Raw genomic sequence first — 25,878 nt, 5'->3', positions numbered from 1 at the left:
TATAAGACTACTTTTGAACCTCAAAAAAATCCCCCAAAAATGGGAGGTCGTCTTATACGCCGAGTATAATATCTCCAAGGTAACCTAAGTATAAGTATTACCGGTAGATCATGTAATAGGGGGGTCGTCTTATACGCCGGAAAATACGGTACATTGCGCTTTGTTACAGTCCAGTTCTGAATGATTGCACAATTGCCAGTTAAGTGCTAAATAGCAAAAAATGGCCTGGTCGTCATGAAAGGGGTAAAATCTTCTGGAGCTAAACTGGTTTACCTACCAGCGTGTCTTTGGAGTATGGTGGAAACCAGAGTACCTGGAGGAAACCCATGCAAGCACAGGTAGCATTGTGGTTGGAATTTAAACTGACAACCCTAGTGCTGCCACATAGAAGTCAGTGGCAGGCCATCCATTAGGGGCGCAAGGGCGCCGCTCCCCCTATCTGGCCCCCTAATCTACATGCAGGTCACCGAATGCATGGATTCCTATGGGGGATTTTCTTTTTTTTTTTTTTTTTTGAAGCAGGTGATTAGAGCCAGAGGCTCTAATAGGCTTCAGAAAAAGGGTGGCCTCAGGGTGCAGAGTACTGCGCCCTGAGCCCACCCAGTTGTGTGACAATAGCAAATGAGTATTCACTATTGCCACACTGATTCTCCTCCCAGCCAATCAGGAAGCAGGTCCTGAGACCCGTTTCTCGATTGGCTGAAAGGAGAAGGCATCCTATTGGCCATGAAGGAGCGAGGAGACGGCCGCCAAGAGGGAACATGGAGACCGAGGAGGAACCCGCCGCCGCCACCGCTGCCTGTCAGTCCCGCGGAGCAAGGCAAGTAAACTGGCATGGGGGATATGGTGGTGCGGGCTGAAGTGATAGGGGGGTCCGTCTGCCGCCTGCCGCCCCGCCCCCCCCGACTGATGGAGAACCAGCCCCCACTGATAGAAGTGCTAACCACGTGCTGTTGTTACATTAGATTAAAAGGACATAAAATGCAATCTGCTGGAAAGCAGAAAATCTGCCCTTGTAACTATATTACACATCCAGTACTGTCTCCTTGAAGGATTTTATCATTATACAGGATTTATATGGCGCCGACAGTTTACGCAGCGCTTTACAACTCGAGGGTAGACAGTACAAATATAATACACTTTAATACAGTAGGAATCAGAGGGCCCTGCTCATTAGAGCTTACAATCTAAGAGACACATATTCTGTGCTGTGTCAGTGGCAGACGCAGCGGTATGATGAAAAGCACGGCACCCCATTGCAGGGATATATGCGTCACTCCCTTTTTGGAAGAGAAATTCCAACATGAACTCCTCCACTCCTAGCGCACAATATAGGGTTTTCTTATCCGATGTACAATGCGTCTGCCCTGTATGGAAGAATGTTTATTTAATGCCAGGGGCTGCTTGTCAGGAATACAGTATGTCAGTATTTTAGCAGCTGTCCCAAATTTTCAATATTGTTTATATTCTCCAAGCTGAAATCTCCTCCTGTTTCTTGAGTACTATAATGGAATGCAATGGAAGAGACCCAGGGCCCTCATCCACCCAGATCAGAGGTTTTTGTCTTGAGGTCCCTATATGGATGTGTTAGAGTGAGAGATGGGGTTGAAGTCTGTCTGTGCTCCTTCTTTGGGAAGCTGGTGGGAGGAGAACAGGCCAACACACTATATAGTCAAACATCTTCCACATTCTCAGTGCACCATCCCGGAGCAGCTAACCCCAGCAAAGCACTGTCAAGGTAAGTGCTACCCCATCATCAGTATTCTTTACCTGCCCTGCCTAGACTATGGCTGCACCCATAGCATGACTTCTCTGCTCTGTGTAACAGTACCTGTTGCATTGTCTAGGCTTGTGATGCTTTTTGTTTAATACAGGTTACATTTAAAACAAATTCTGAACAGTTTAAATTATAAAATAGAAAAATTATATGGAAATCTTTAGCGAGTTTATATATTGCTCTTTATTTGATCTATTTAGTAGTTAGAGATTTCGAGTGGAAACAGATGTTTACCCTTGGTGCTCTGGATTGACTTAGATAATGTGTTTGTAATTAGACTTTCAGAAAATGCAGACTTTGAATTGAATGTTATTGTTATAAAAATGTCTGAAAGAAGAACTGTTTGAGTTGCCTCTGGTAATCCATTACATTCTTCCACTCTACTTGAAAATGTCAGGTGGAAGCTGACTGGTTGGTGCTAGCAACACAGACAGATCTTCTTTCTTATAGTAGAAATGCAATCAGTGGGGCTGATAAGGTGGTCTTTTGATAATCTATAGCAGCCTTTCTCAATGTGTTTTATATCCCAGAGGAACCCCTATAATAATATTTAAGTCTTAGGGGACCCCTAATAAAACCAAACAAATGGGATTTATGGAAAGGATGTCCTCTTACAGTGGTGTTCAGTGGAAAGAATGCCCCTAAAGTGGTGGTCTGTGGGTAGAATGTCCTCATAGTGGTGGTCAGTGGGAAGAATGCCCCCCTTACATTGGTAGTCAGTGGGAGGAATGCTCCCTAAAGTGGAGGTCAGTGGGAGAAATGCCCCCCTTGCACTGGTAGTTAGTGGGAAGAACGCCCCCTAAAGTGGTGGTCAGTAGGAAGAATGCCCCTCTTACAATGGTAGTCAGTGGAAAGAATGCCCCCTAAAGTGGTCGTAAGTGTGAGGAATGCCCCCTTACATTGGTGATCAGTGGGAAGAATCCCCTTTATAGTGGTGGTCAGTGGGAAGAATGCCCCCTTACAATGGTGGTCAGTGGGAGGAACACCCCCTTACATTGGTGGTCAGTGGGAAGAATGCCCCCTTATACTGGTGGTCAATGGGAAGAATGCCCCCTTACAATGGTGGTCAGTGGAACACCCTCTTACATTGGTGGTCAGTGGGAAGAATGCCCCCTTACATTGGTGATCAGTGGGAAGAATGCCCCCTTATACTGGTGGTCAATGGGAAGAATGCCCCCTTACAATGGTGGTCAGTGGAACACCCTCTTACATTGGTGGTCAGTGGGAAGAATGCCCCCTTACATTGGTGATCAGTGGGAAGAATGCCCCCTTATACTGGTGGTCAATGGGAAGAATGCCCCCTTACATTGGTGGTCAATGTGAAGAATGTCCCCTTACATTGGTGGTCAGGAAGAAGAATGCCCCCCTCATAATTATGATCAGTGGTAGGAATCTCCCCTACAATGGTGGTAAATGGGAAGAATCCCTCTTATGGTGATCACTGGGAAGAATGCCCATTACATTGGTGGTCAATAGGAAGAATGTACCCTTATAATGGTGGTCAGTGGGAAGAATGCCCCCTTACATTGGTGGCCAGTGGTAAGAATCCCCCCTTAAATTGGCGATCAGTGGAAAGAATGCCACTTACATCAGAGATCTGTGAGAAAAAATGGCTCCTAACATTGGTGGTCAGTGGGAAGAATGCCCCTCTCACATTGGTGGTCAGAATGCCACTTATACAGACAGCTAAAAAGATCATTGGTGTCCTGCAATGGGCTCTGCCAAGTGGCATTGGCCTCAGAACTATGCAGTCACCAATAAATGGGAGGTGAATCAGCCACAGCTCTGGAGGAACTTTTGTAGAGATTGGCTGGTGTATGGCGTGTAGCCTGAAGAATGGCATTTTCTGCAGTGTTCTGGCTAAATGATACAAGGTGCATGCAATCCTAAACAGCTCTGTTTTTATATGACTGGAGAATGATCTGATTGTGCTTTGTGCCTGAAAGAGCTCATTTAATATATTTATATATTTGTCTCGACCCCTCCCCAGTGATTTTTTTTTCTGGCTGGCAGTGAGCTTTGGATGCGTGTTTGGAGGAACAAAACCCCCTGACCTGGAATTCTGCTCCCAAAACAGACATTTGACAGACTATTTCCTAATTAGGAAATGGCTTGTTCTGAGCCAGCCACTTCATTCATCCGGGATCTCCAGGAAGGCTGCAGCCTCTATACACACACAGACCAACAACAGCCAACAAGATTTTATTATCCTGGTTTTATAACAAGTATGTTTTACTGACAAAAGGTGTCAGTTAAACATTAAACCAATTTATTCACTTAAATAGCACTCCAGTTTTAGTAAATCTCCTCCTAAATGCACCGGCCAACCTGCATATGGTACTGATATGTCATTTAGGAGGAGATTTACTAAAACTGGAGTACTCAGAAACTGGTGCAGCTGTGCATGACAGCCAATCAGCTCCTTACTTCAGCTTGTTCAAATAAGCTTTGACAATAAAACCTGGAAACTGATTGGCTACCATGCACAGCTGCACCAGATTTTGCACTCTCTAATTTTTACTAAATCTCCCCTTTGGAGCAGATTTACTAAAACTGGAGTTCTCTGGATCTGGTGCAGCTGTGCATGGTAGCCAATCAGCTTCTTACTTCAGCTTGTTCAAATAAGCTTTGACCATAAAAGCTGATTGGTTACTATGCACAGCTGCACCAGATTTTGCACTCTCCAGTTTTAGTAAATCTCATCCTCATCAAACTAGACAATACTTGCTTATTCTGAAGTCTGGCTTTAAAGCCGATTTCCAGCACTACCTTTGGTCTTGCACAGCTGTACAGGCTCCTCTCCTGTACTGAAACTGCTTACTCTGATTTCACTGCACACTCTGAGCATTTCACAGTGTGCATTAGAAGCTGCAGCCAGTCCAATAAAGCCTTCCTCATTTTCTGCTGGAGGACATCTAGCCTGATCTGACCCTCACCAGCTGACCGTTTTTCTGGCTTGCTACTTTTATTTAGTGGATTTCAGTAAATTCCAGGAGGCTTAGCACTACATGTGGGTTTTACCTAGGGCAATTTGGGGTTTTGGAAGCTTTATACTGCCCCTCCAACCAGCCATGATTTGCCTGCATTGCATAGAGAAGCACAGGGATCCAGTGATGGCTCACTGGGTCTAAAATGAGGTATATAAATAAAAGAGACAGGTTTCATCTAAAAATGCGATTCATGTGTTGATGAAGGATGGGGGGAAGAGACAACTTCAGCTTTACCAACTCCAGTGATTACACCCATCGCATTTTTCTTTTAGCACTGAAATATGATCAGATATCAGATCCAAGCCAATAATAAATGTGGAAAATATTCAGTGAATGTAGCAATGCGTAGTCTAGGAAAAAGTCTTAAAGGAAACCAGGATTGTGCTACTGTCTGAGCTCATTCTGAAAATCCTTTCTGCCTGGCTGCAGTTATGCTGATCCCCTGGTTTCCCTTATTTATTCAGGGTAGGTAAAAGAGAATAAAAGCCAATGGATCAACATGCAAGCCAGTCAGCTAGCATTTTCAGCACTGGCAACCAGTTTCAATACACTTTTTTTATGGCAGAGAAAGGAAAAGTTCTGGATGGCCGCACTCCAATGCAAACACCTTTATTGACGTGATAAGTCCATACAGCATAAAAGAATAGGAGACAATAACAGCTAACGCGTTTCACTGGTGCTTAATCATAGCTGACAGGTTTTTTCATGGATGAGTATTCCTGTGTAAGAAGCCTTAGATGGAAGCTGACATTTCAATGCCATATCCTTGTTCCAAGGTGCTGAAGTTTCACCATGAGTGAAATCACTGCATTAGAATTGGTAAAGAGCCTTGCTATAAAATAATTGCATAGACAACACACTGCCACACACTGGTACATCATGCTGGGATTTGTAGTTCCTCTGCAGTCCCAGGATCACAAGAATGTAATGCTATAGAAGTCATTCTTCTAAATTAAAGTGAAATATCTCATTCTGCTTCCTCTGCAGGTTTCTTGTTTGAGAGGTCTGAGTAAGTTGATAGAAAGATGTGTGACGAGGAAGATACAACTGCATTGGTATGCGACAATGGTTCTGGACTTTGTAAGGCAGGCTTCGCTGGGGACGATGCTCCGAGAGCAGTATTCCCTTCCATCGTGGGTCGCCCCAGGCATCAGGTAAGATGAACCCCCAAGTATTGGAGAATTATCACAAGCTGCCACATGATCTGATTAGTCAGAAGCCACATTACACAGAACTATCAGTTTAAAGTAGAGTTGGTGTTTAAAACAGGCACATTAAATGTACATAAACCAACAGATGTATGCTAATATGAAATCACATCATTGTCTTTGCTTCACATAAAGGAGCAAAAGCAAAAAAAAAAAAAAGAATAAACTGGCCACACACTGACAACCAGGCAGAACAGCGGCTGCACCAATCAAATCCAGCAGTTGTTTGGGTATTCTGTATCTGTATATCCTGTATATATACAGGATATATGACTTTTTAAAAACATATAATGAATATTTCAATGGCTGACTCGATCAGTGTGCCTTGTTACTCGACTGCCCAGTCAACATGGACATCAGTGAAGCCCATCTACCAATTCATATAAAGTTCCCCAAATTGTTAAACTTTTTTGGGCATGTTCATAATGAATTCTAAGCATTATTATGTATATGCAAATGTTTCTAAGTAAAATAGGTTACATGTAGTTAACTTGTCAACATATATTGGGAAATGCATACACACTGTATAAATATTTACATTGTAAACTATAAAGTTACATTAGAGAAGTTACATAATCATTAGAATGGGAGTTTAACTGATATCCCAGCAGTACCATTCTGTGATTTTATATGTTACATACTATATTACCATAGTCTGTGGGTGTTTTTCTTCTTTTTAATATATTTTGCCATTAATACCTTCTTATTTTTATCCAGGGTGTGATGGTGGGTATGGGTCAGAAGGACAGCTATGTAGGTGATGAAGCTCAGAGCAAAAGAGGTATCCTAACACTGAAATACCCCATTGAACACGGCATCATCACAAACTGGGATGACATGGAGAAGGTAGCTATTTCCAGTACAATGTATATGTTTTTTTTTCTTCTGTATTATTGTCTGTTATTAATTATAGCAAGGTGTGTGTGTGTGTGTATATATATATATATATATATATATATATAATACAGACACACACACACAGTAATGCATAGAATGACATACCTTGTGTATATATATATATATATATATATATATATAAATAAAATACAGACACGCATACACAGAGTAATGCATAGAATGACATACCTTTATATATATATATATATATATATATATATATATATATATATATATATAAAATACAGACACACATACACAGAGTAATGCATAGAATGACATACCTTGCATATGTGTGTGTATATATATATATATATATATATATATATAAAATAGACACACATACACAGAGTAATGAATAGAATGACATACCTTGCTATATTAGATTTTAGCGGAATGCAATGTTCACTGTAGTGCCTAATGAGAGTGACAGAGGGTCAGATAATGTCATCTATATTGGGGATATTTTTGGAAATACTTTTATTTTAATCAGGATATACAGTATAGGCTCATCTATAACTAGTGGTAGCTGGATATATTTTATATAGGGTACAGAAAAAAATTTATTTTCTTTTTGAAAGGCTTAAGTTCACCCTTTAGGAAAAATGAATAAAAACACATTTTTGCAGGAAAAAAAAAAGTATTATTTTTTTTACTAGAGAAGCCTGCAAAACATTGATCAAGGGATCGCAGGTGCAATTTCTGGCTCCTGCACACAGTAACTCTGTATGAGCTTTCAGTTAGAAAGCTGGAGGAAGAGTGAATGGACCACAAGCACACTGATCAGAGCACTCCTAGTCCATGGAGAACTACAAGCCAGCCTCCGCAGTGGAAGACGGGACTTGTAGTTTATTCATTCACAGATCTTGGCTCATCTGCCTGCACAGTAATGCTGATTTTAAATGTAACAGCAGCTGTGGGGGAGAAGAACCCCTGCCCCCTGCCCGCTGTCACGGGAGGTGGGGTGGGAATGAGGGCTTGCTGGAACATATTACATCCTAAATACGGGTGTAACATGTTTGAAAAGGGAACTTAGCCTTTAAAGCTGAACTCAAACATAAGCAAATATTGTCTAAATACAAAAAGCATGTGTACTATTTGTTAAATCTCTGTGTGCTTTGTGTATATCTTCCAGATTGGTGGTATAATTCCGTGTGAAAGTGGTAATAAGGACCAGTCACTGCTGCTCTCTCTCCTTGTTCAGAGTGACTGGTCTTGTATCCGCCCACTCCTGTAGTTTTATGCAGGCAGCTTGAAGGGGGTGGGGCTACTGGGCCCCTCCTACAGCTATGTTCTCTGCACAGGGCATGTGCAGTGCGTTGATGTTGTCACCTCTGCATTTCAAAGGTCATAACAGGGTTTGCAAAGGAATTTGGTGCACACAAAGCTGATTTATAGCCTTTGCGGCTATTGAGGAATAAATTCAATGTATTTTGTCCAGAGTTAAGCTTTAACAATAAAGCAGTCTGCCTGTGAAGGATTAAATCGATTCAGGTAATGGTATAGCTGGCACTAATAAGTCATATTCAACTGAAAATTATTTTGTAATGTTGAAGATGTTTCAGCACTGATACTATGTGCAGTTTAAATGGATATCAGGAAGCTGCTTGAATGAGAGGGGAAACATTTTCAACTTTACAAAACAAGTCCAGCTGAATAGGACTAACTAGCTAAATCAAAGTAGGTTGTGAGGTGTGGACTTTGCAATAATGATCTAATATAGAAAATGTCAGTATTTTGCAGTAGCCGCCCGTAGTTTCTTGGCTTTCATTTGGTATGAAGTACAGTCCTAAACAATAAATCTTGCTACTTAGATTTCCAGTTTAGACTAAAACTAATTAAAGATAACACCAAGCGTTTTATTCTAAGAAATGATGTCATTGGTCTATTTGAACCTAGAAGACTGTAACTGAAATGTACATATTTCTTTTTCTCCCTAGATCTGGCATCACAGCTTCTACAATGAACTGCGTGTGGCTCCAGAGGAACACCCAACCCTTCTCACAGAGGCTCCACTGAATCCCAAAGCAAACAGAGAAAAAATGACCCAGGTATTCCATTTTTCACAGACTTTGGTTGCTTTCATCATGACTCAAAAATACAACAAAATACTCCTGATACTATGCACACAAGTACAGTGAGACCGATAATCCATCAACAGCTATTTAGAGGGCACCTCAATAGCTCATTTGGCAAGCTAGTTAAGCTGGCAATACACTGTTAGAAATCTACCAGATACCCCCATCCATGCTATACAGTATAGATCAGGGATCCTCAAACTACGGCCCTCCAGCTGTTGCAGAACTACCCATCCCATGAGTCATTGTAAAACTCTGACATTCACAGACATGACTTGGTATGATGGGAATTGTAGTTCCTGAACAACTGGAGGGCCATAGTTTGAAGACCCCTGGTGTAGATTAAAGAATTTCCTGCTGTACCTAAAGTACTCTGTCAGCTGCCAGATTACCCGAACAACTAATGCATCTGTTTCGATGTAACTACTAGGTGGCCAAAGCTTTTCGGTTTAGCTCCCTTAATTTTTCAATAAATCAAAGGATGTCGGATAGAAGGGAGGGGGCAAAAGGGCTACCCACATAAAAATGTAAAACTGGTTTATTAGGAACCAGCCAAAATCTGTATAGTGTATGGCCAGCTTTAAGCCGACTATAGACAATTCGAATCTGGGTTGCTTCAGCAGGGCCCAGCCAAGATTCGAACCACTAATGGGCAAGCTGATTGCACCCAAGTTGATAAATCGATCAACTTAGGTACAACCAGCCTGTCAGGTTTTTCATGTGATTATTGCCAGCAGCTGTAGTCACTAGCAATAATCACTGTGTATACTCCCAGCAAGGCCAGTTCCTCGCATTCCCCTGCAGGGAGAACACTATAGCTCAGCGGAAGGGATTCCCCCATCAACACAGTCAAGGTATTTTCTTTCCTGCAATCTCTGGTTGCAGGAAGGAAAATCGCACCATCTATGGCCGGCTTTAATCTGTGCCTGTTTACATCTAAGCAGATAACACAATGCATCGATCAAGCTTTTTAAGGCCTTCTCACATCATACTATTTCATTTATCAACTTGATATTAGTCCAATATGCAAATTTTCCATAAGTATTACTGTATTTTCTGGCGTATAAGACTACTTTCAAACCTCAAAAACATCCCCCAAAAATAGGAGGTCGTCTTATACGCCGATAATAATATCTTCAAGGTAACCTAAGTATAAGAATTACTGGTAGATCATGTAATAGAGGGGTCGTCTTATACGCCCAGTCGTCTTATACGCCGGAAAATATGGCATTTGTTTTCTTTATAATATACCATAGGAAGAAAGTAGGGTATGTTTTATCCAGGAAGTGTGTATAAAGCGTAGAAGAAATAATATCACTAACATCATCTTCTCTGCTTGCAGATTATGTTTGAAACATTCAACGTACCAGCAATGTATGTGGCTATCCAGGCGGTGCTATCTCTTTATGCTTCTGGCCGTACAACTGGTAAATATATAGGAAAAGTCACTTGTATGTTTTCCTTTCGGTGTACTGTCTACAACTCTCACAATACAGTTGCCTATATCTCCTTCCGTTCTGTATTTTAGTTAACAGATTCAAATGCTGGTAATAATATGGAAGAGAATGATTATCACCAGCATATAACACAAGCTGTACTTGTCATTCATGGTCTTGCCAAAAGTTGAGAACAGCCAGTAGGGTAGAATATGTACAGTGTGTTTTTTGGTAGGCTATCGTTTTTTGACCAATTATTCTTTATCAAAAGGTATCGTACTTGACTCTGGTGATGGTGTCACCCACAATGTACCAATCTATGAAGGTTATGCCCTCCCTCATGCCATCATGCGTCTTGATCTGGCTGGCCGTGACCTAACAGACTACCTCATGAAGATCTTGACTGAGCGCGGCTATTCCTTTGTAACTACTGGTAAGATAATTGAATCATAAACACAAACCAGTTTTACCTGTCGTACTGAAACAAGGTGCTAATCATTGAGTTTTCTCTTACCTACAGCTGAAAGAGAAATTGTCCGTGACATTAAAGAGAAGCTCTGCTACGTGGCTCTGGACTTTGAAAATGAAATGGCTACTGCTGCCTCTTCTTCCTCCCTTGAAAAGAGCTATGAACTTCCGGACGGTCAGGTCATCACCATTGGCAATGAGCGATTCCGCTGCCCTGAGACCCTCTTCCAGCCATCTTTTATTGGTAAGCTAAACAGAGAGGGATTTGCCTTGACTACTGTACGTACCTTTGACCATGCCCTAAGGACATCTATCTAGAGTAGGTCATTATTGTCACAAAGCAAATTAGGTGATGGAATATAGGGCCTTTTGTAGAAAACGATATATAGTCCTGCAGATCATTTGATCAGAATGCAGACCTCACCTTGCATATAAAAGATATCTACCTCTACAAAAAAAAAAAATATTGTCATACTGTTACCCCCTTCACAATTGTTCACATTCACAAACAATGTGTACTAAACCATGAACCCCTTTGTATTACACAGGAATGGAATCTGCTGGCATTCATGAAACCACCTACAATAGCATCATGAAATGTGACATTGATATCAGGAAGGATCTGTATGCCAACAATGTATTGTCAGGAGGCACCACCATGTACCCTGGCATTGCTGACAGAATGCAAAAGGAAATCACTGCTTTGGCCCCCAGCACAATGAAAATCAAGGTAAGATGTTCGAACAACCTATGAAATCGAAATGGTAATGCAGAAAGATCTGGGAGTCTTAGTGGAAGATAGACTTAGCAATAGCATGCAATGTCAAGCTGCAACTGCCAAAGCCGGCAGAATATTAGCTTGCATAAGGAAGGGGATGTATTCCAGAGATAAATCTATAATCCTACCACTTTATAAATCACTAGTCTGACCACATCTGGAGTATTCTGTCCAGTTCTGGTCACCAGTCCTCAGAACGGAAGTGTTGGAGCTGGAGAGAGTCCGGAGGAGAGAAACTAAACTGATTAGGGGATTGGAGGACCTTAATTATGAAGAGTGCTTACAAGCGCTTGATTTATTCTCCCTGGAAAGGAGGCGACATGATAGCGATATACAAGTACCTCAACAGTGATCTCAGCATAGAAATGCATGAGGACACGAGGCCATACAATGCGATTAGAGGAGAAGAGATTTAACCTTAGGCTGCGCAGGGGGTTCTTTACTGTTAGGGCTACAACATTATGGAATTCTCTACACACTTTTTAAAAGACTCTTGGACGTACATCTCAAGGATCAAAACATTCAGGGGTATGTGAGATGATTTCGTCCACATACACCTACACAGGTTGAACTGGATGGACTATCATCTTTATTCAACCTCAACTACTATGTAATATTTTGAATTGTTTTCATAAACTACTGTACTATATGAGACCTACGATACATTTTCAGAGATATAGAAAAATGCATTAAATGTCAATGAACACTAAAGGCCATAGCTCCGTACACTGATTCTAAGAGACCAGTAGCAGTAGATGTTTTCTAGCTCTGTTCACAGAGTCATGGGTAAAGCATGGAGGGTTATCTAGAATGTTACTAATGAACACAACCATGCTCTAACTTAGAAGCCTACAATCTATACAACCCATTAGTGGTCCCTGAAGACTGGAAATGGGAGCTTATCTGGGAAAGTGACATTTTTAAATAGATAGCTATGTATATTGAGAATTCCAATCTCCCTATCCCAGTGTAAAAAAAAAAACATTACGCAAAGAACAAAAAAACAAAATAAAAGTCATGAGCTGGAACTTGAGAACTAATCAGAAATCAGCTTCTCTAGTTTCAAAGTGTCATCTCTGTTACCAAAGGTTACTGCACTACCTACTTTGGGTTACTGATGCAATTTGTCTTCTTAAAGTATTTATACCGAATTTACTTTTCTATCATTTCAAAATAATAGAAGGTCATCTCTGCATATGCTGCCTTATATTTTAAATTATGATCAGTTCATCTCAGTTACATGAATACCAAAAACATGAAGAGACATACCTGTACTTGGATAGGTGAAAATATTTTGCTCTATTAATATATTTTGTAAAAAGCGCCTACAAATTGTAAGAATTAGGTATAGTAACTGCCTCACTTACCATGCTTCCATTTTCCCATCAGATCATCGCTCCCCCTGAACGCAAATACTCAGTCTGGATTGGTGGGTCCATCCTGGCTTCCTTGTCTACCTTCCAGCAGATGTGGATCAGCAAACCAGAATATGATGAAGCCGGCCCCTCTATTGTGCACCGCAAATGCTTTTAAATGTCCTTTCTTTTATATTGTCTTTTATTTCAAGATATATTTTCAAGTTTACTTCAAAAAGTACATGGCCACCATTTCATTCCAAATCATGTCTTAGGCTCTAATTCGATAAAGTATTTTTTTTTGTTTTTTTGTTTGATTGTTTGTTATGATTAAAGCTTAAACTATTCTACCAATTTCTCAGTGTGGAGATTTCTATTCTGTAAGCATTTGATTAGACCACCCTCTAGTGGTGCTTTAGTAAACTGATGCAAAGGCCATGCTTGTAACGTGAAAGGAAAGGACAATTTGAATATTTTGGGTACAGTTGATTTGAGGAAAAAAAAAATGTTTTTATTAAAGCAATACTATTGCGGCAACTATTAGATCAGAAGTCTTTCCCTAGGCAATGCTGCCTACAGTCTATGCTGTTTTCTAATATATTATGTACAGATCGGTGTGAAGATGGGAGCATTTGTTGAGGAGCTTTTAGCTTTGCAGAATGTGGAAAAGGGAACACAGGAACCATTGTCAGGTTCAGATAAGATCATTATAAATTAGTAATTATACTCAGTGGTTGACTTACAAAAACTGCAGCAAGAATGGCACAATCCAATGAAGGTAAATGACGCAAGAAACTGGAATTGTTACTCCAGTTTTTTGTAATATAGTCCTATCAATTCAGTATATATACACACACACACAGCTAACAGCTAAAAAAAAAAAAAAAAATAAAGGAACACTTTGAAAACACATGAGATCTCAATGGTGAAAAATAACATGCTGATATCTATATGGATATTGACTGGGTAATGTCCTACAGAGGGTTAAACTCAAAGACACCCCGAAAATCAAGGCGAAAAAATTATGCAGCAGGCTAGTCTATTTTGCTGAAATTTCATTGCAGCAACTCAAAATGGTACATGTGCTTGTATGCATGCCAAACATCAGGGCATGCTCCTACTGAGATGATTAATGGTGTCCTGGGGTATTTCCTCCCAGATCTGGATCAGGGCATCACTGAGCTCCTGAACAGACTGAGATGCAATCTGGCTGGATCGGATTGATCGAAACATAATATCCCAGAGATGCTCCACTGGATTTAGGTCATGTGAGCGTGGGGGGCCATTCAGTGGTATCAATTCCTTCATCCTCCAGGAACTGGCTGCATACTCTCCCCACATGAGGCCCGGCATTGTCGTGTACCAGGAGGAACCCAGGACCCACTGCACCAAGGTAGGGTCTGACAATGAGTCCAAGGATTTCATTCCGATACCTAATGATAGTCAGGGTGCCATTGTCTAGCCAGTAGAGATCTGTGTATCCCTCCATGGATATGGCTCCCCAGACCATCACTGACCCACCACCAAACTGGTCATGCTGAACAATGTTGCAGGTTCTCTACGTCTTCTCCAGACCCTTTCACATCTGTCAAATGTTCTCAGGGTAAACCTGCTCCCATCTTTGAAAAGCACAGGGTGCCAGTGGCAGACCTGCCAATTCTGGTGTTCAATGGCAAATGCCAATCAAGATCTATGGTGCCGGGCAGTGAGCACAAGGCCTACTAGAGGACATCAGGCCCTCAGGCCACCCTCATGAAGTCCATTTTTGATTGTTTGGTCAGAGACATTCACACCAGTGGACTGCTGGAGGTCATTTTGTAGGGTTCTGGCAGTGCTCATCATGTTCCTCCTTGCACAAAGGAGCCGATACCGGTCCTGCTGATGGGTTCAGGACCTTTTACAGACCTGTCCAGCTCTCCTAGTGTAACTGCCTGTCTACAGGAATCTCCTCCATGCAATTGAGACTGTGCTGGGAGACACAGCAAACCATCTGGCAATGGCACGTATTGATGTGCCATCCTGGAGGAGTTGGACTGCCTGTGCAACCTCTATAGGGTCCAGATATCGTCTCATTCTACCAGTAGTGACACTGACCCTAGCCAAATGCAAAACTCAGAAAAGATGAGTAGGGAAAAAAATGTCAGTGGCCTCCACCTGTAAAACCATTCCTGTTTCAGAGGTTGTCTCATTGTTGCCCATCTAGAGCATCTGTTAATTTCATTAACACCGAAGCAGCTGAAACTGATTAACAACCCCCTGTGCTACTTAACTGACCAGATAAATATCCCAGGAGTTGAATTGACTTGATGCTATACTCTGATTAAAAAGCATTTCTTTAATTTTTTTGTGCAGTGTATGTAAGCCAATGGGCTATAAACGATTCTACCTGACAAACATAATGGACATATTCATATAATTGTAAATCAGAATACAGTTTATATGGTGAAAAGGTGTTATTATGACTACAGTTTGTTTATTTGTAATCTCTATTATTAGAGAAAAGTGTGTGACATAACTATATTAAATTAAATAGTTGTTTTAACTACTTGCTGACCGGGCCATAGCCAAATGACGGCTTTATCTAGATAAATATCCCAGGAGTTTAATTGACCTGATGCTATACTTTGATTAAAAAGTGTTCCTTTAATTTTTTTGGAGCAGTGTAATATATTGCTGAATATAGCTCACAGTATATTAGCACAAATAGCTGAGATATAGAAAAAGAAAAATATGAGACATAAAATAAATAACAGAAAAAGTAAGGTGGCATACATGGTGTATATTTTTCTTAAATTGGGAACCATTGTGAGAGTCAGTGGGGGAAGGGCCTTATTAAACTGGTGGTCAATGCAAGAGTCCATAAGAGGAGGGCCCAATTACACTGGTGGTCAGTAGAAAGGATGCCCCCTATAAAAGATAACTAAAAAGATAATTGGTGTCTGCGTTTAAGGGGGGTTTTTTTCTTTTGCACACAAAAAGTAGGTGTTGCCACCGTCCCTGATGAGTATATATTGGGGTTTTTTGGTGCCTCAAACCAAATATGAATGGGACTTTGCGGGCAAGTGAAAAGAGGTGTGTATAATGAGGGTTATATAAACATAAATGCTTAATTAGGCAGTAAGAAGAATAGTGTTTGAAAAAAATCAACAGAAATTTTATTTACATAAAATTATTATTGGTTCCATAAATAGTGAATAATGTGCTTGGGTTAGAGGCCCAAGTGTGAGGAAGTAAAAAAGAGGTTGATTCTGAAAGAATCAGTGACAATAGTAATGTAATAAAAAAATGCACAAACTTAATACTTCCAAATGGAGAATCCTTTACACCTAGGCACTTTGTGAACTGCCGCACAAGAGGGGTGGTCTACCTTATGATGTGCCAATGTCAATCCTATTATGTGGGTAAAACCAAACAGGAGTTTGGGAAACGTGTCAATCAGCATATCAACAGCATGCAGATGTGCAATTTTTACGTACCTCTGGGCAGACACGTAGCACATTATCACAAGAACATCATGCCAAAAGTCACTTTTACAGCCCTGGAAAGGATCCACATTCCGTATAGAGGGGGGGATTGGAACAAACGTCTGTTGCAAATGGAAATGAGGTGGATAAGACGCCTCCAAGCCACCAAACCACCTGGCTTGAATGAGAACGAGAGTTTTCGTCCTTTCCTGGAGGGCTTCGCTTCAGGAAAGACGGATTGAAATAAGATTCTTTCTCAAAAATCAAATATCCAAACTAACTTCTGTACAGACATAAATAACCTCCCTCCACACAATACACTCCCACGATCTTGATGGGTTTGTCTATGATTACTTAGACACTAACCATCCACCCATCCCTTATCCTTACTCTCGTCTTTATGTTGGGAAACAATCATATGTGGGATTCTAATTCTTCCCCACATTTTTTTCCCCACTCATTTGAGGTTTTTTAAAAAACTCCCCCTAGAAAAAATACCCCATTTTTTGTGCTGCTTGCCTGCATCCGACCCTGCTGGGCATGGCCTCGGGATAACCCTGGAGTGCCCGGGCTTTGGGATTGCTCTTTCCTGACCCATAAGGTCCCTGAAGTGGGATTAATGTTTTTTTGCTTTTATTAAATTTATACTTTGCTTACATTATAACATCTTGTACTATTCTGATTACTGCATAATTAATCCATTGTGTATACCCCGTTATTCTTATTCTTATCTTTATTTGTATTCTGCATTCTGTAACCGCCGGGTACGGCATATGTATAATCTTGTTGTTTCAACTTATCCATGAATCAATCCACGTACGTGATATGCAGCTGTCAGTACTACAGAACGGCCGGCCCCAGTCATGTTAGTCACACCCAGCACGGGTAGCCCTTGCGTACCCACGTAGGGGCAGTTTGGGGATCCACCAATGACCTTCGGGAAAGGGTGGGCTCCTCCCTCCGTGCTGGCGACCAGGAAGCGTCCAGCACTACGAGCCCCAGCAACCTGCGCGCGCACCCAGCGCAGGAGTACGTACTGACGTCTTTTCATGCTCGCAGCTAAAGCCGTCCCATGTGCAGAAACTACTGCGCATGCGTCGAGGGCTTTAAAAGGCCGGGGATCGACGAACAGTCCTCACTTCTCTCGTGCAGAGAGAAGGGGACAGTCGTAACCTGCGCCAGCCGGATGAATTCTTTTCTCCAAAGAACAAACCACTAATTGTAAGTTTTTAAAGGGAAAACTCCCTAGCTACTACTAATAAAAGTTTGAGCACAATTGAAGTCACCTTACGTTTCTAAGCACTAAAGCACCATTATGAAAACTTTTTTACCATAGTACATACATATATTATATTATACTACAGATTGGAAATAGATTCTGGTACAAACAGGTGAAGAGAAACTATAAGGCTCACCCGTTTTGGAGGAAGTGGTTGTTAACCCTCCGCCAGCAAATAAACTGTAAGTGGTCATATATATACTTACATTGGATACAATATACTCATATATTCCTATATATATATATACATTAATTAATTACCATCATCCCAGGCTGCACGCAGAATATGATCTCGTTGTGACTACAGAAAAGGACAGGGGAGCCATATGCAGTCAACGCCAGCAGCACCCATGTACGTGGAACACAATTATTTTTACAAAATGCTGTATACTTATCTTTGATAAACAACACTGAAGGTATATATTCCTCTTTATAGAACAAGCATAGAGTGACCCCCTAACGCTTTGAAAAAGGCCTATGAGCCGAAACGCGTCAGCGAATATTGAGGATCCTCCTGCGGGGATCAATTTTCCTTTTAATATCTATGGGAAAAACAACCCCACAAACTCCTCAAGAACATGTCACTTTTGCACTATTGTCACTGATTCTTTCAGAATCAACCTCTTTTTTACTTCCTCACACTTGGGCCTCTAACCCAAGCACATTATTCACTATTTATGGAACCAATAATAATTTTATGTAAATAAAATTTCTGTTGATTTTTTTCAAACACTATTCTTCTTACTTCCTAATTAAGCATTTATGTTTATATAACCCTCATTATACACACCTCTTTTCACTTGCCCGCAAAGTCCCATTCATATTTGGTTTGAGGCACCAAAAAACCCCAATATATGGTGTCTGCGTTTATTTATCTGAGAGTCAGAAATTTCCAATTGCTCAAGGAACCTCTAGCAACCTCAGGGGGGACCCTAGCGGAGAAAGGATAGCCTATATAGAACATCCTTCTCACTGTTAACTTATTACAATCACAATTGCGATTTGGGCTACCAACAGGCTTTTTTGTGCCGATTCCCCCTATCAATTCATTGCCGGTTCCCTTGACAGACCGCATGTTCCCCACAACCTCAACAAAAGATGCCAGAGACCCCTGGCCAGCTCTTCAGGATCCTTTGTTCATGTTTGACCACCACACCCTAGACCCTATTGCTGCATGCAAGCCATTTTCAAACTGGCCTATGATTACTTGGTTACCTGTGTAAAAAACTTAGCTTAGCTTCATTTCTTGTGCTGTTTTTGGGTAAAGCCATGTCTTTTGCACTCTGCCCAGTAAAACGTCTGCCCATTGCTTGACACAAGGAATCTGGGTGCAAAGACAGTACACCTGCTGTCCATGGTCCAACCCAAAGGCCACCATTAAGATAATGCCCTATGAAAGCCCATATTAAAGGTTCTGTATACTCCAATGACATCACAAGAGGAAGCGATTTGCCTGCTTGTAATACACTGCTACGGACTGGCATTTTTTTTTCTTAACATTTTAGACATGCTTTACTGATAATTTTAAAACAAGTAATGAATCCACTGAACTACACTTAAAAATGCAATTCCTATTTTATTTTTCTCTTTTTGCTCACTGCCAAGATAATCAAAGGGTAGACCTGCTATTAGGTAAATGTGATATTTTGCCCTGGTTAGGGCCAATGCAGGTTTGTTTAATTAATAACACTATCATGCCTTGGCGTTTGCAAGAAGGTGCTGCTGCTTATATAGTATACTTCTTAACTGTTACACAGAAGTGCATATGGGTTGTTGATGCAGAGTACAACCACAAAGGGGCACTCTTGGATAAAACCTTTTTTTCTTGCCTTCATTTTTTTTTTTTCAAATCTGCCTCATCAAACTTAAAACAAAACATTTTGGTTTAATAAGTGAACTATGATAATTTAATGTATGCCAATAATTAAAATTGTATATGCTTTAATACGTTAACGTACTTACAAAATGTATTGCCATTTCTAAATCTGCCATTTTTATTAAAATACTTGATGTCCCACTCCCTTATGTCATACTGATAGGACTGAGTCTGCCTCTGCTCAGGATCCCCCCAGGAAACCCCTTGATCCCAACTGTAAGGCTCCATTTACACCTGAGCGTAGTGTCTTTGAGCGTTTTTTATGCGTGATTTTGGTGCCTTTTTATGCCCAACTTGCACGTTTTTTATACAGTGTTTTTGAGCCTTTGCATTTTTTTATTAGCCAATAGAGAAAACGATCATCTGTTGGTAGGCATTTCAGCTTTTTTTTTAGCTTTTCCATTAGCTTTTATTTCTTTTTTGTTATTATTATTCATTTATTATTGTTTTTTTCCGGTAGGGTAAGGGGTTAGAGGTAAGGTTGGATTTAGAATTAGGAGTTGGGGTTAGGGTTAGGATTAGGATTAGGGTTATATAATTTTTTTAAATGTATTTTTGTTAAGGTGTTATTACTACTACTAATAAATGAATAAATAAATGTAAAATAAATACACAAAATAATCATAAATATATAATAATAATAACTACATCCAATAAAGGAGTACAAAGTAATAATAAATAAATAATTAACCCCTAACTTAAACCTCTAACTCTTAAAAAAAAAAAAATAGCTAAACACCCTAACCCTAACACAAATAAATTATTGTTATTATTATAGTAATTTTAATAATCACCCAACCCCAAAAAATAAATTACTATTAAAAAAATAATTATACATACGATATTTATAATTTTTTTAAGGTTCGGGGCTTATTAATATTTATGTATCATTACATATTTGTTCATTAAGCGTTTCAATTTATCTCTATGGGAATAAAAAATGCTCAAATCTGCCCGATTCGAGATAGAAAAAAAGCTCCAGAACTTTTGGCTTCAGGCAATTTGAAGTGGAGATTTGAACCATCTCCATAGAGAATAATTGATTTTTTTTCTGCTCCAGTGTTTTGGAGCTTCGAGCTTCAAGCTACAAAACGGTGAGGTATGAATGGGGACTTGCCCCTAAAACACCCAAACCTCTCTGGTGGAAAAGCTAGTTACTACAGCATGCTGTATATTTTTAAGCCTCGGTACAGCAAGAAATATATGTACAATGATTTAGAGCAGTTGTCTCCAAAATGTGGCCCGGGGGCCAAATGCGTCCCTTTGCTTGCCTTTTTCCGGCCCTTGGGGCACTATTCCTTCTACTGATACTAGGCACTATTCCTCCCACTGACACCAAATATAGGGCAATAATTCCTGTACTGACAACAATGGGGCCCTATTTTTAACACTGACACCAATGATGGGAAAACTCTGCCTCCCACTGACACCAATGATGGGGGCATTATTTCTACCACTGACACCAATGGTGGAAAAACTATTCCTCCCACTGACACTAATGATGGGAAAACTATTCCTCCCACTGACACCAATGATGGGAAGACTATTCCGCCCACTGACACCAATGATGGGAAGACTATTCCTCCCACTGACACCAATTATGGGGCACTATTCCTCCCACTGACACCAATGATGGTAAAACCATTCCTCCCACTGACACCAATGATGGGAAAACTATTCCTCCCACTGACACCAATGATGGGAAGACTATTCCTTCCACTGACACCAATGATGGGGCACTATTCCTCCCACTGACACCAATGATGGTAAAACCATTCCTCCCACTGACACCAATGATGGGAAGACTATTCCTCCCACTGACACCAATGATGGGGCACTATTCCTTCCACTGACACCAATGATGGGGCACTATTCCTCCCACTGACACCAATGATGGGGCACTATTCCTTATACAATAACAATGATGTGACACTATTTCTCCCACTGAAACCAATGAAGGGACACTATTCCTCCCAAGGACACGAATGATGGGGCACTACTCCTCCCACAGACACTAATGATGGGGCATTATTCCTCCCATTGACACCAATGATGGGGCACGATTATTCCCACTGACACCAATGATGAAGCACTAATAATTCCCCCAATACCAAAGATGGGACATTGTCTATTCCCACTGGCCATGGTCCGGGCCCCCCTACAGTCTGAAGCACAGTAAACTGGCCCTTTGTTTAGAAAGTTTGGAGACCCCTGATTAGGGGCCTTATGCACACTTGACATTATAAAAACACCAGTAGTGTTAGCTGTAAAAAGCTATAGCTGTTGAATGAGTTTTACAGCGTTTTTGCAGTGGCGTTTTTCAGCGTTTTCTTAGCAATTTTTTTACTAAAACTATACTTACTCCTAAAAAAGCTTATGGCTCAAAAATGCTCATAATTGCCAAATAGCTGCATTTTTCAGCAGTTTCAGAGTTCAAGAGTTTTCTAGATTGTAAGCTCCAATGAGCAGGGCCCTCTAGTTCCTCCTGTTTTGAACTGTATTGTAACTGTATTGTCTTCCCTCATATTGTAAAGCGCTGTGCAAACTGTTGGCGCTATATAAATCATGTATAATAATAATAATAATAATAATAATAATAATAATAATACAGCTCTCAAAGCCCACTTGTTTTGGGGTTTCTTCCAGCCAGAAAACTCTTTAGCCAAAAAATGCTGATAATAGCCTATGTGTGCATACATACACATAGGATAACATGCTGGGGAGTTTAATGGCTGCAGAAAAAAAACATCTGAAACCAAAAAACAGCAAAAAACGCCCCCACTCATTCCCTAACATGTCGGCGCGTGTGACCGGCGGACCCGATGTCCGCCCGTCACTCGCGATCTCCCACTGGAGAGGGAGAAAGGCAGGTGGCTAATGTAAACAAAGCCGCCTGTCATTCTACCTGATCTAACTGCAGAGATCATACAATCCTGCTATGTAGGATCCTAAGTCTCTGTGCTTACATCACTAGCCACACCCTTTTACAGTTAGACGCACGCCCCTAGGGACACACTTAACCCCTGCATCACCAATAGAGTTAATCCCTTCCCTGCCAGTGTCATTTTTACAGTAACAGTGCATATGTATAGCACTGATTACTGTAGTAATGTCACTGGTACCTCCAAAAGTGTCAAAAATGTCAGTCAAGGGTCCGATCTGTCCGCCGCAATGTCGCATTTTTTTTTGGGGGGGGGGGGATTTCGTATAAAAAAATGTGAAAAATATTGTTATTTTTTCAAAATTTACGCTCTTTTGTTTTGTTTATAGCGCAAAAAGTAAAAATCGCACAGGTGATCAAATACCACAAAAAGAAAGCTCTGTTTGTGGGAAAAAAAGGACGTCAATTTCATTTGGGTACAGCGTTGCACGACCGCGCAATTGTCCGTTAAAGTCACGCAGTGCCGAATCGCAAAATATGGCCTGGACTCTGAGCAGCCAAATCCTTCGGGGCTTAAGTGGTTAGATGGAATATTTGACTACCAGTAAGCTGAAAAAGCCGATGTCGTTTAGTAGTAGTTACGGAGAGACACATTTCAATTATTCATCTTGATATAATGCCAATACTATTGTCTGTCACAATATATTATAAATATTTTAAAGTTGGTTTTCCCTGTGACAATAATAAGGCCTTAAGTACCCCAAACTGTGTAGGGAGAGTAGAGGGTGGGCGTATTGGACACCATGTCATCCTAATTGTGTCCAAAAGTCAGTAACAGAAAGTCAGATTTTAAAATCTCATGCCTGTGCTAGGCATTTATGGTGGGGGCGACAATTTTTACAGAATACGGACCAGCTTAAATCAGAACTTTACTCTCTCAATCAACATTCCCAATTTAATCCTTATGCTGCTAGTATTAATAAATAGATATGAAGGGATATTATATTTACTTGTGCTAAATGTTTATCAGTTACAGTGTCTCACAAAAGTGAGTACACCCCTCACATTTTTGTAAATATTTTATTATATCTTTTCATGTGACAACGCTGAAGAAATGATACTTTGCTACAATGTAAATTTGGGGTTATCGCTCTCACTCTCTCATACTAGTCCTTGGAAGTTCAACATGGCACCTCATGGCAAAAAATTCTGAGGGTCTGAAAAAATGAATTGTTGCTCTACATAAAGATGGCCTAGGCTATAGGAAGATTGCCAAGACCCTGAAACTGAGCTGCAGCACGGTAGCCAAGACCATTCAGCGGTTTAACAGGACAGGTTCCACTCAGAACATGCCTCGCCATGGTTGACCAAAGAAGTTGAGTGCACGTGCTCAGTTTCATATCCAGAGGTTGTCTTTGGGAAATAGACATAGGAGTGCTGCCAGCATTGCTGCAGAGGTTGAAGGGGTGGGGGTCAGCCTGTCAGTGCTTAGACCATACGCCGCACACTGCATCAAATTGGTCTGCATGGCTGTCGTCCCAGAAGGAAGCCTCTAAAGATGATGCACAAAAAAGCCTGCAAACAGTTTGCTGAAGACACGCATACTAAGGACATGGATTACTGGAATCGAGTCCTGTGGTCTGATGAGGCCAACATAAACTTTTTCGGTTCAGATGGTGTCAAGTGTGTGTTGCGACAACCAGGTGAGGAGTACAAAGACAAGTGTGTTTTGACTACAGTCAAGCATGGTGGTGGGAGTGTCATAGTCTGGGGGTGCATGAGTGCTGCCAGCACTGGGGAGGTACAGTTCATTGAGGGAAAAATGAATGCCAACATATACTGTGACATACTGAAGCAGAGCATGACCCCCCCCCCCCTTCAGAGACTGGGCTGCAGGGCAGTGTTCCAACACGATAACAACCCAAACACACCTCCAAGACGACCACTTCCTTGCTAAAGAAGCAGTTTTGATGGGACAGCAAATTTACACTGTTATACAAGCTGTACACTCACTACTTTACATTGTAGCAAAGTGTCATTTCTTCAGTGTTGTCACATGAAAAGATATAATAAAATATTTACAAAAATGTGAGGGGTGTGCTTACTTCAGTGAGATACTGTACGTCCTGGTTTTCAGGCCTAGGCAAAGTGTGTCATACATCACAGGAGTCTTCAGGAGGGGAGTATGGGTTTTTTCTCAGCTAAGCGCATCCTCCTGTCTACATGCCTAAACTAACGGCAGATGGATTCCAGGAAGTAAATTCTACATGAATTATTGGCCTTTACTCAAGATGACCATGGCCAGAAACGCTAGGGGGTGTTTTTCAAAGTATTTTCTCAACAAAATAAAGCATGGAGACATAGATGGATGGGTGAATTTGCTTTGAATATTAAAAATGAATTAAATTTCATTTAATTCATAACATTTTTTAGTTTTGTGGTGCTCAGATGCAGTGTAGTTCCATTTGAAGACACAATAGTCACAAAACAAATGCATGTTAGAAGGAACGCAGACATGTCATGATCATCCATTAACAGGGTCTGCAAATGACTTAAACTGGACTTCCAGAGTCAGACTTGATACATAATCCAAAAAAAAAAAAACATGGTTACATTCACAGGTGTGCGCAGCCTATTGCATTATGTCATGTGTATGTATATATATATATATATATATATATATATATATATATATATATATATGTGTATATATATATCTATATCTATCTATATACACACACATATACATACACACACACACACACACATAAATACATACATACATACATACACTTAGAAATAAATGTAAAAAACTTTTTTAAAATGTTTTAAAACATGGACAATGTTAGTAGGACAGAGGCTGGTATCAGTAGTTATTGTTTTTATTATTATTGTTTTGTTTTTGTATTTTTCACAATGTTATTTTTTTATTATTTTTTTAGGAGCCCCGTTGGGGCGTTGGGTAAATATCAGGGGAAATTCGTGCAGCACAGGGTGATTAGGGTGTGCCCAGGCACACCCTGCATACCCCTGTACACGCCTATAGTTACATTAATGTGAAAGATACCATTTCGTTTGATACCAAGGTTATGGGATACAATGGAACTCCTAAGAGAGACAAACATAAATTCTAGATCTTATTTACTATCTAACAAATTGTAAACTCATTCTGCTACACATAATGCTGATTGGCGTATTGTGAAACCTTGTCAGATGGAAATATAGATACATTTTGAATAGTTGGCAGTAAGGTTGTGTCCAGTGGAGTTGTGTCACCTTCTACACTCCCTCAAATCCTTTGATTGTGTGTGGTAATTCTATAATGTCCTCTCCAGAGAAAAAAAGAATAGAATTTGTGATCGTCCAACAAGAACTCAAAGCTTCAAATGCA

The 25,878-nt window shown here is 40.6% G+C and overlaps 1 protein-coding gene across 1 annotated transcript; it reads left to right on the top strand.

The window, feature by feature from the left end:
- Positions 1–1,586: 1,586 nt before the first annotated feature.
- Positions 1,587–13,337, top strand: ACTA2 (actin alpha 2, smooth muscle). Its single transcript, XM_082269273.1, has 9 exons — positions 1,587–1,738; positions 5,755–5,921; positions 6,693–6,821; positions 8,813–8,923; positions 10,293–10,377; positions 10,658–10,819; positions 10,907–11,098; positions 11,403–11,584; positions 13,022–13,337. Exons 2-9 carry the CDS (start codon positions 5,793–5,795, stop codon positions 13,163–13,165), a joined length of 1,134 nt encoding a protein of 377 aa, XP_082125399.1. The 5' UTR covers positions 1,587–1,738; positions 5,755–5,792; the 3' UTR covers positions 13,166–13,337.
- Positions 13,338–25,878: the final 12,541 nt, after the last annotated feature.

The sequence above is a fragment of the Pelophylax lessonae genome (assembly GCF_965119305.1).
Source record: "Pelophylax lessonae genome assembly, chromosome: 9".
NCBI classification, from domain to species: domain Eukaryota; kingdom Metazoa; phylum Chordata; class Amphibia; order Anura; family Ranidae; genus Pelophylax; species Pelophylax lessonae.
The sequence above is the reverse complement of the archived record's forward strand: the minus strand, read 5'-3'. Positions and strand labels throughout refer to the sequence as shown.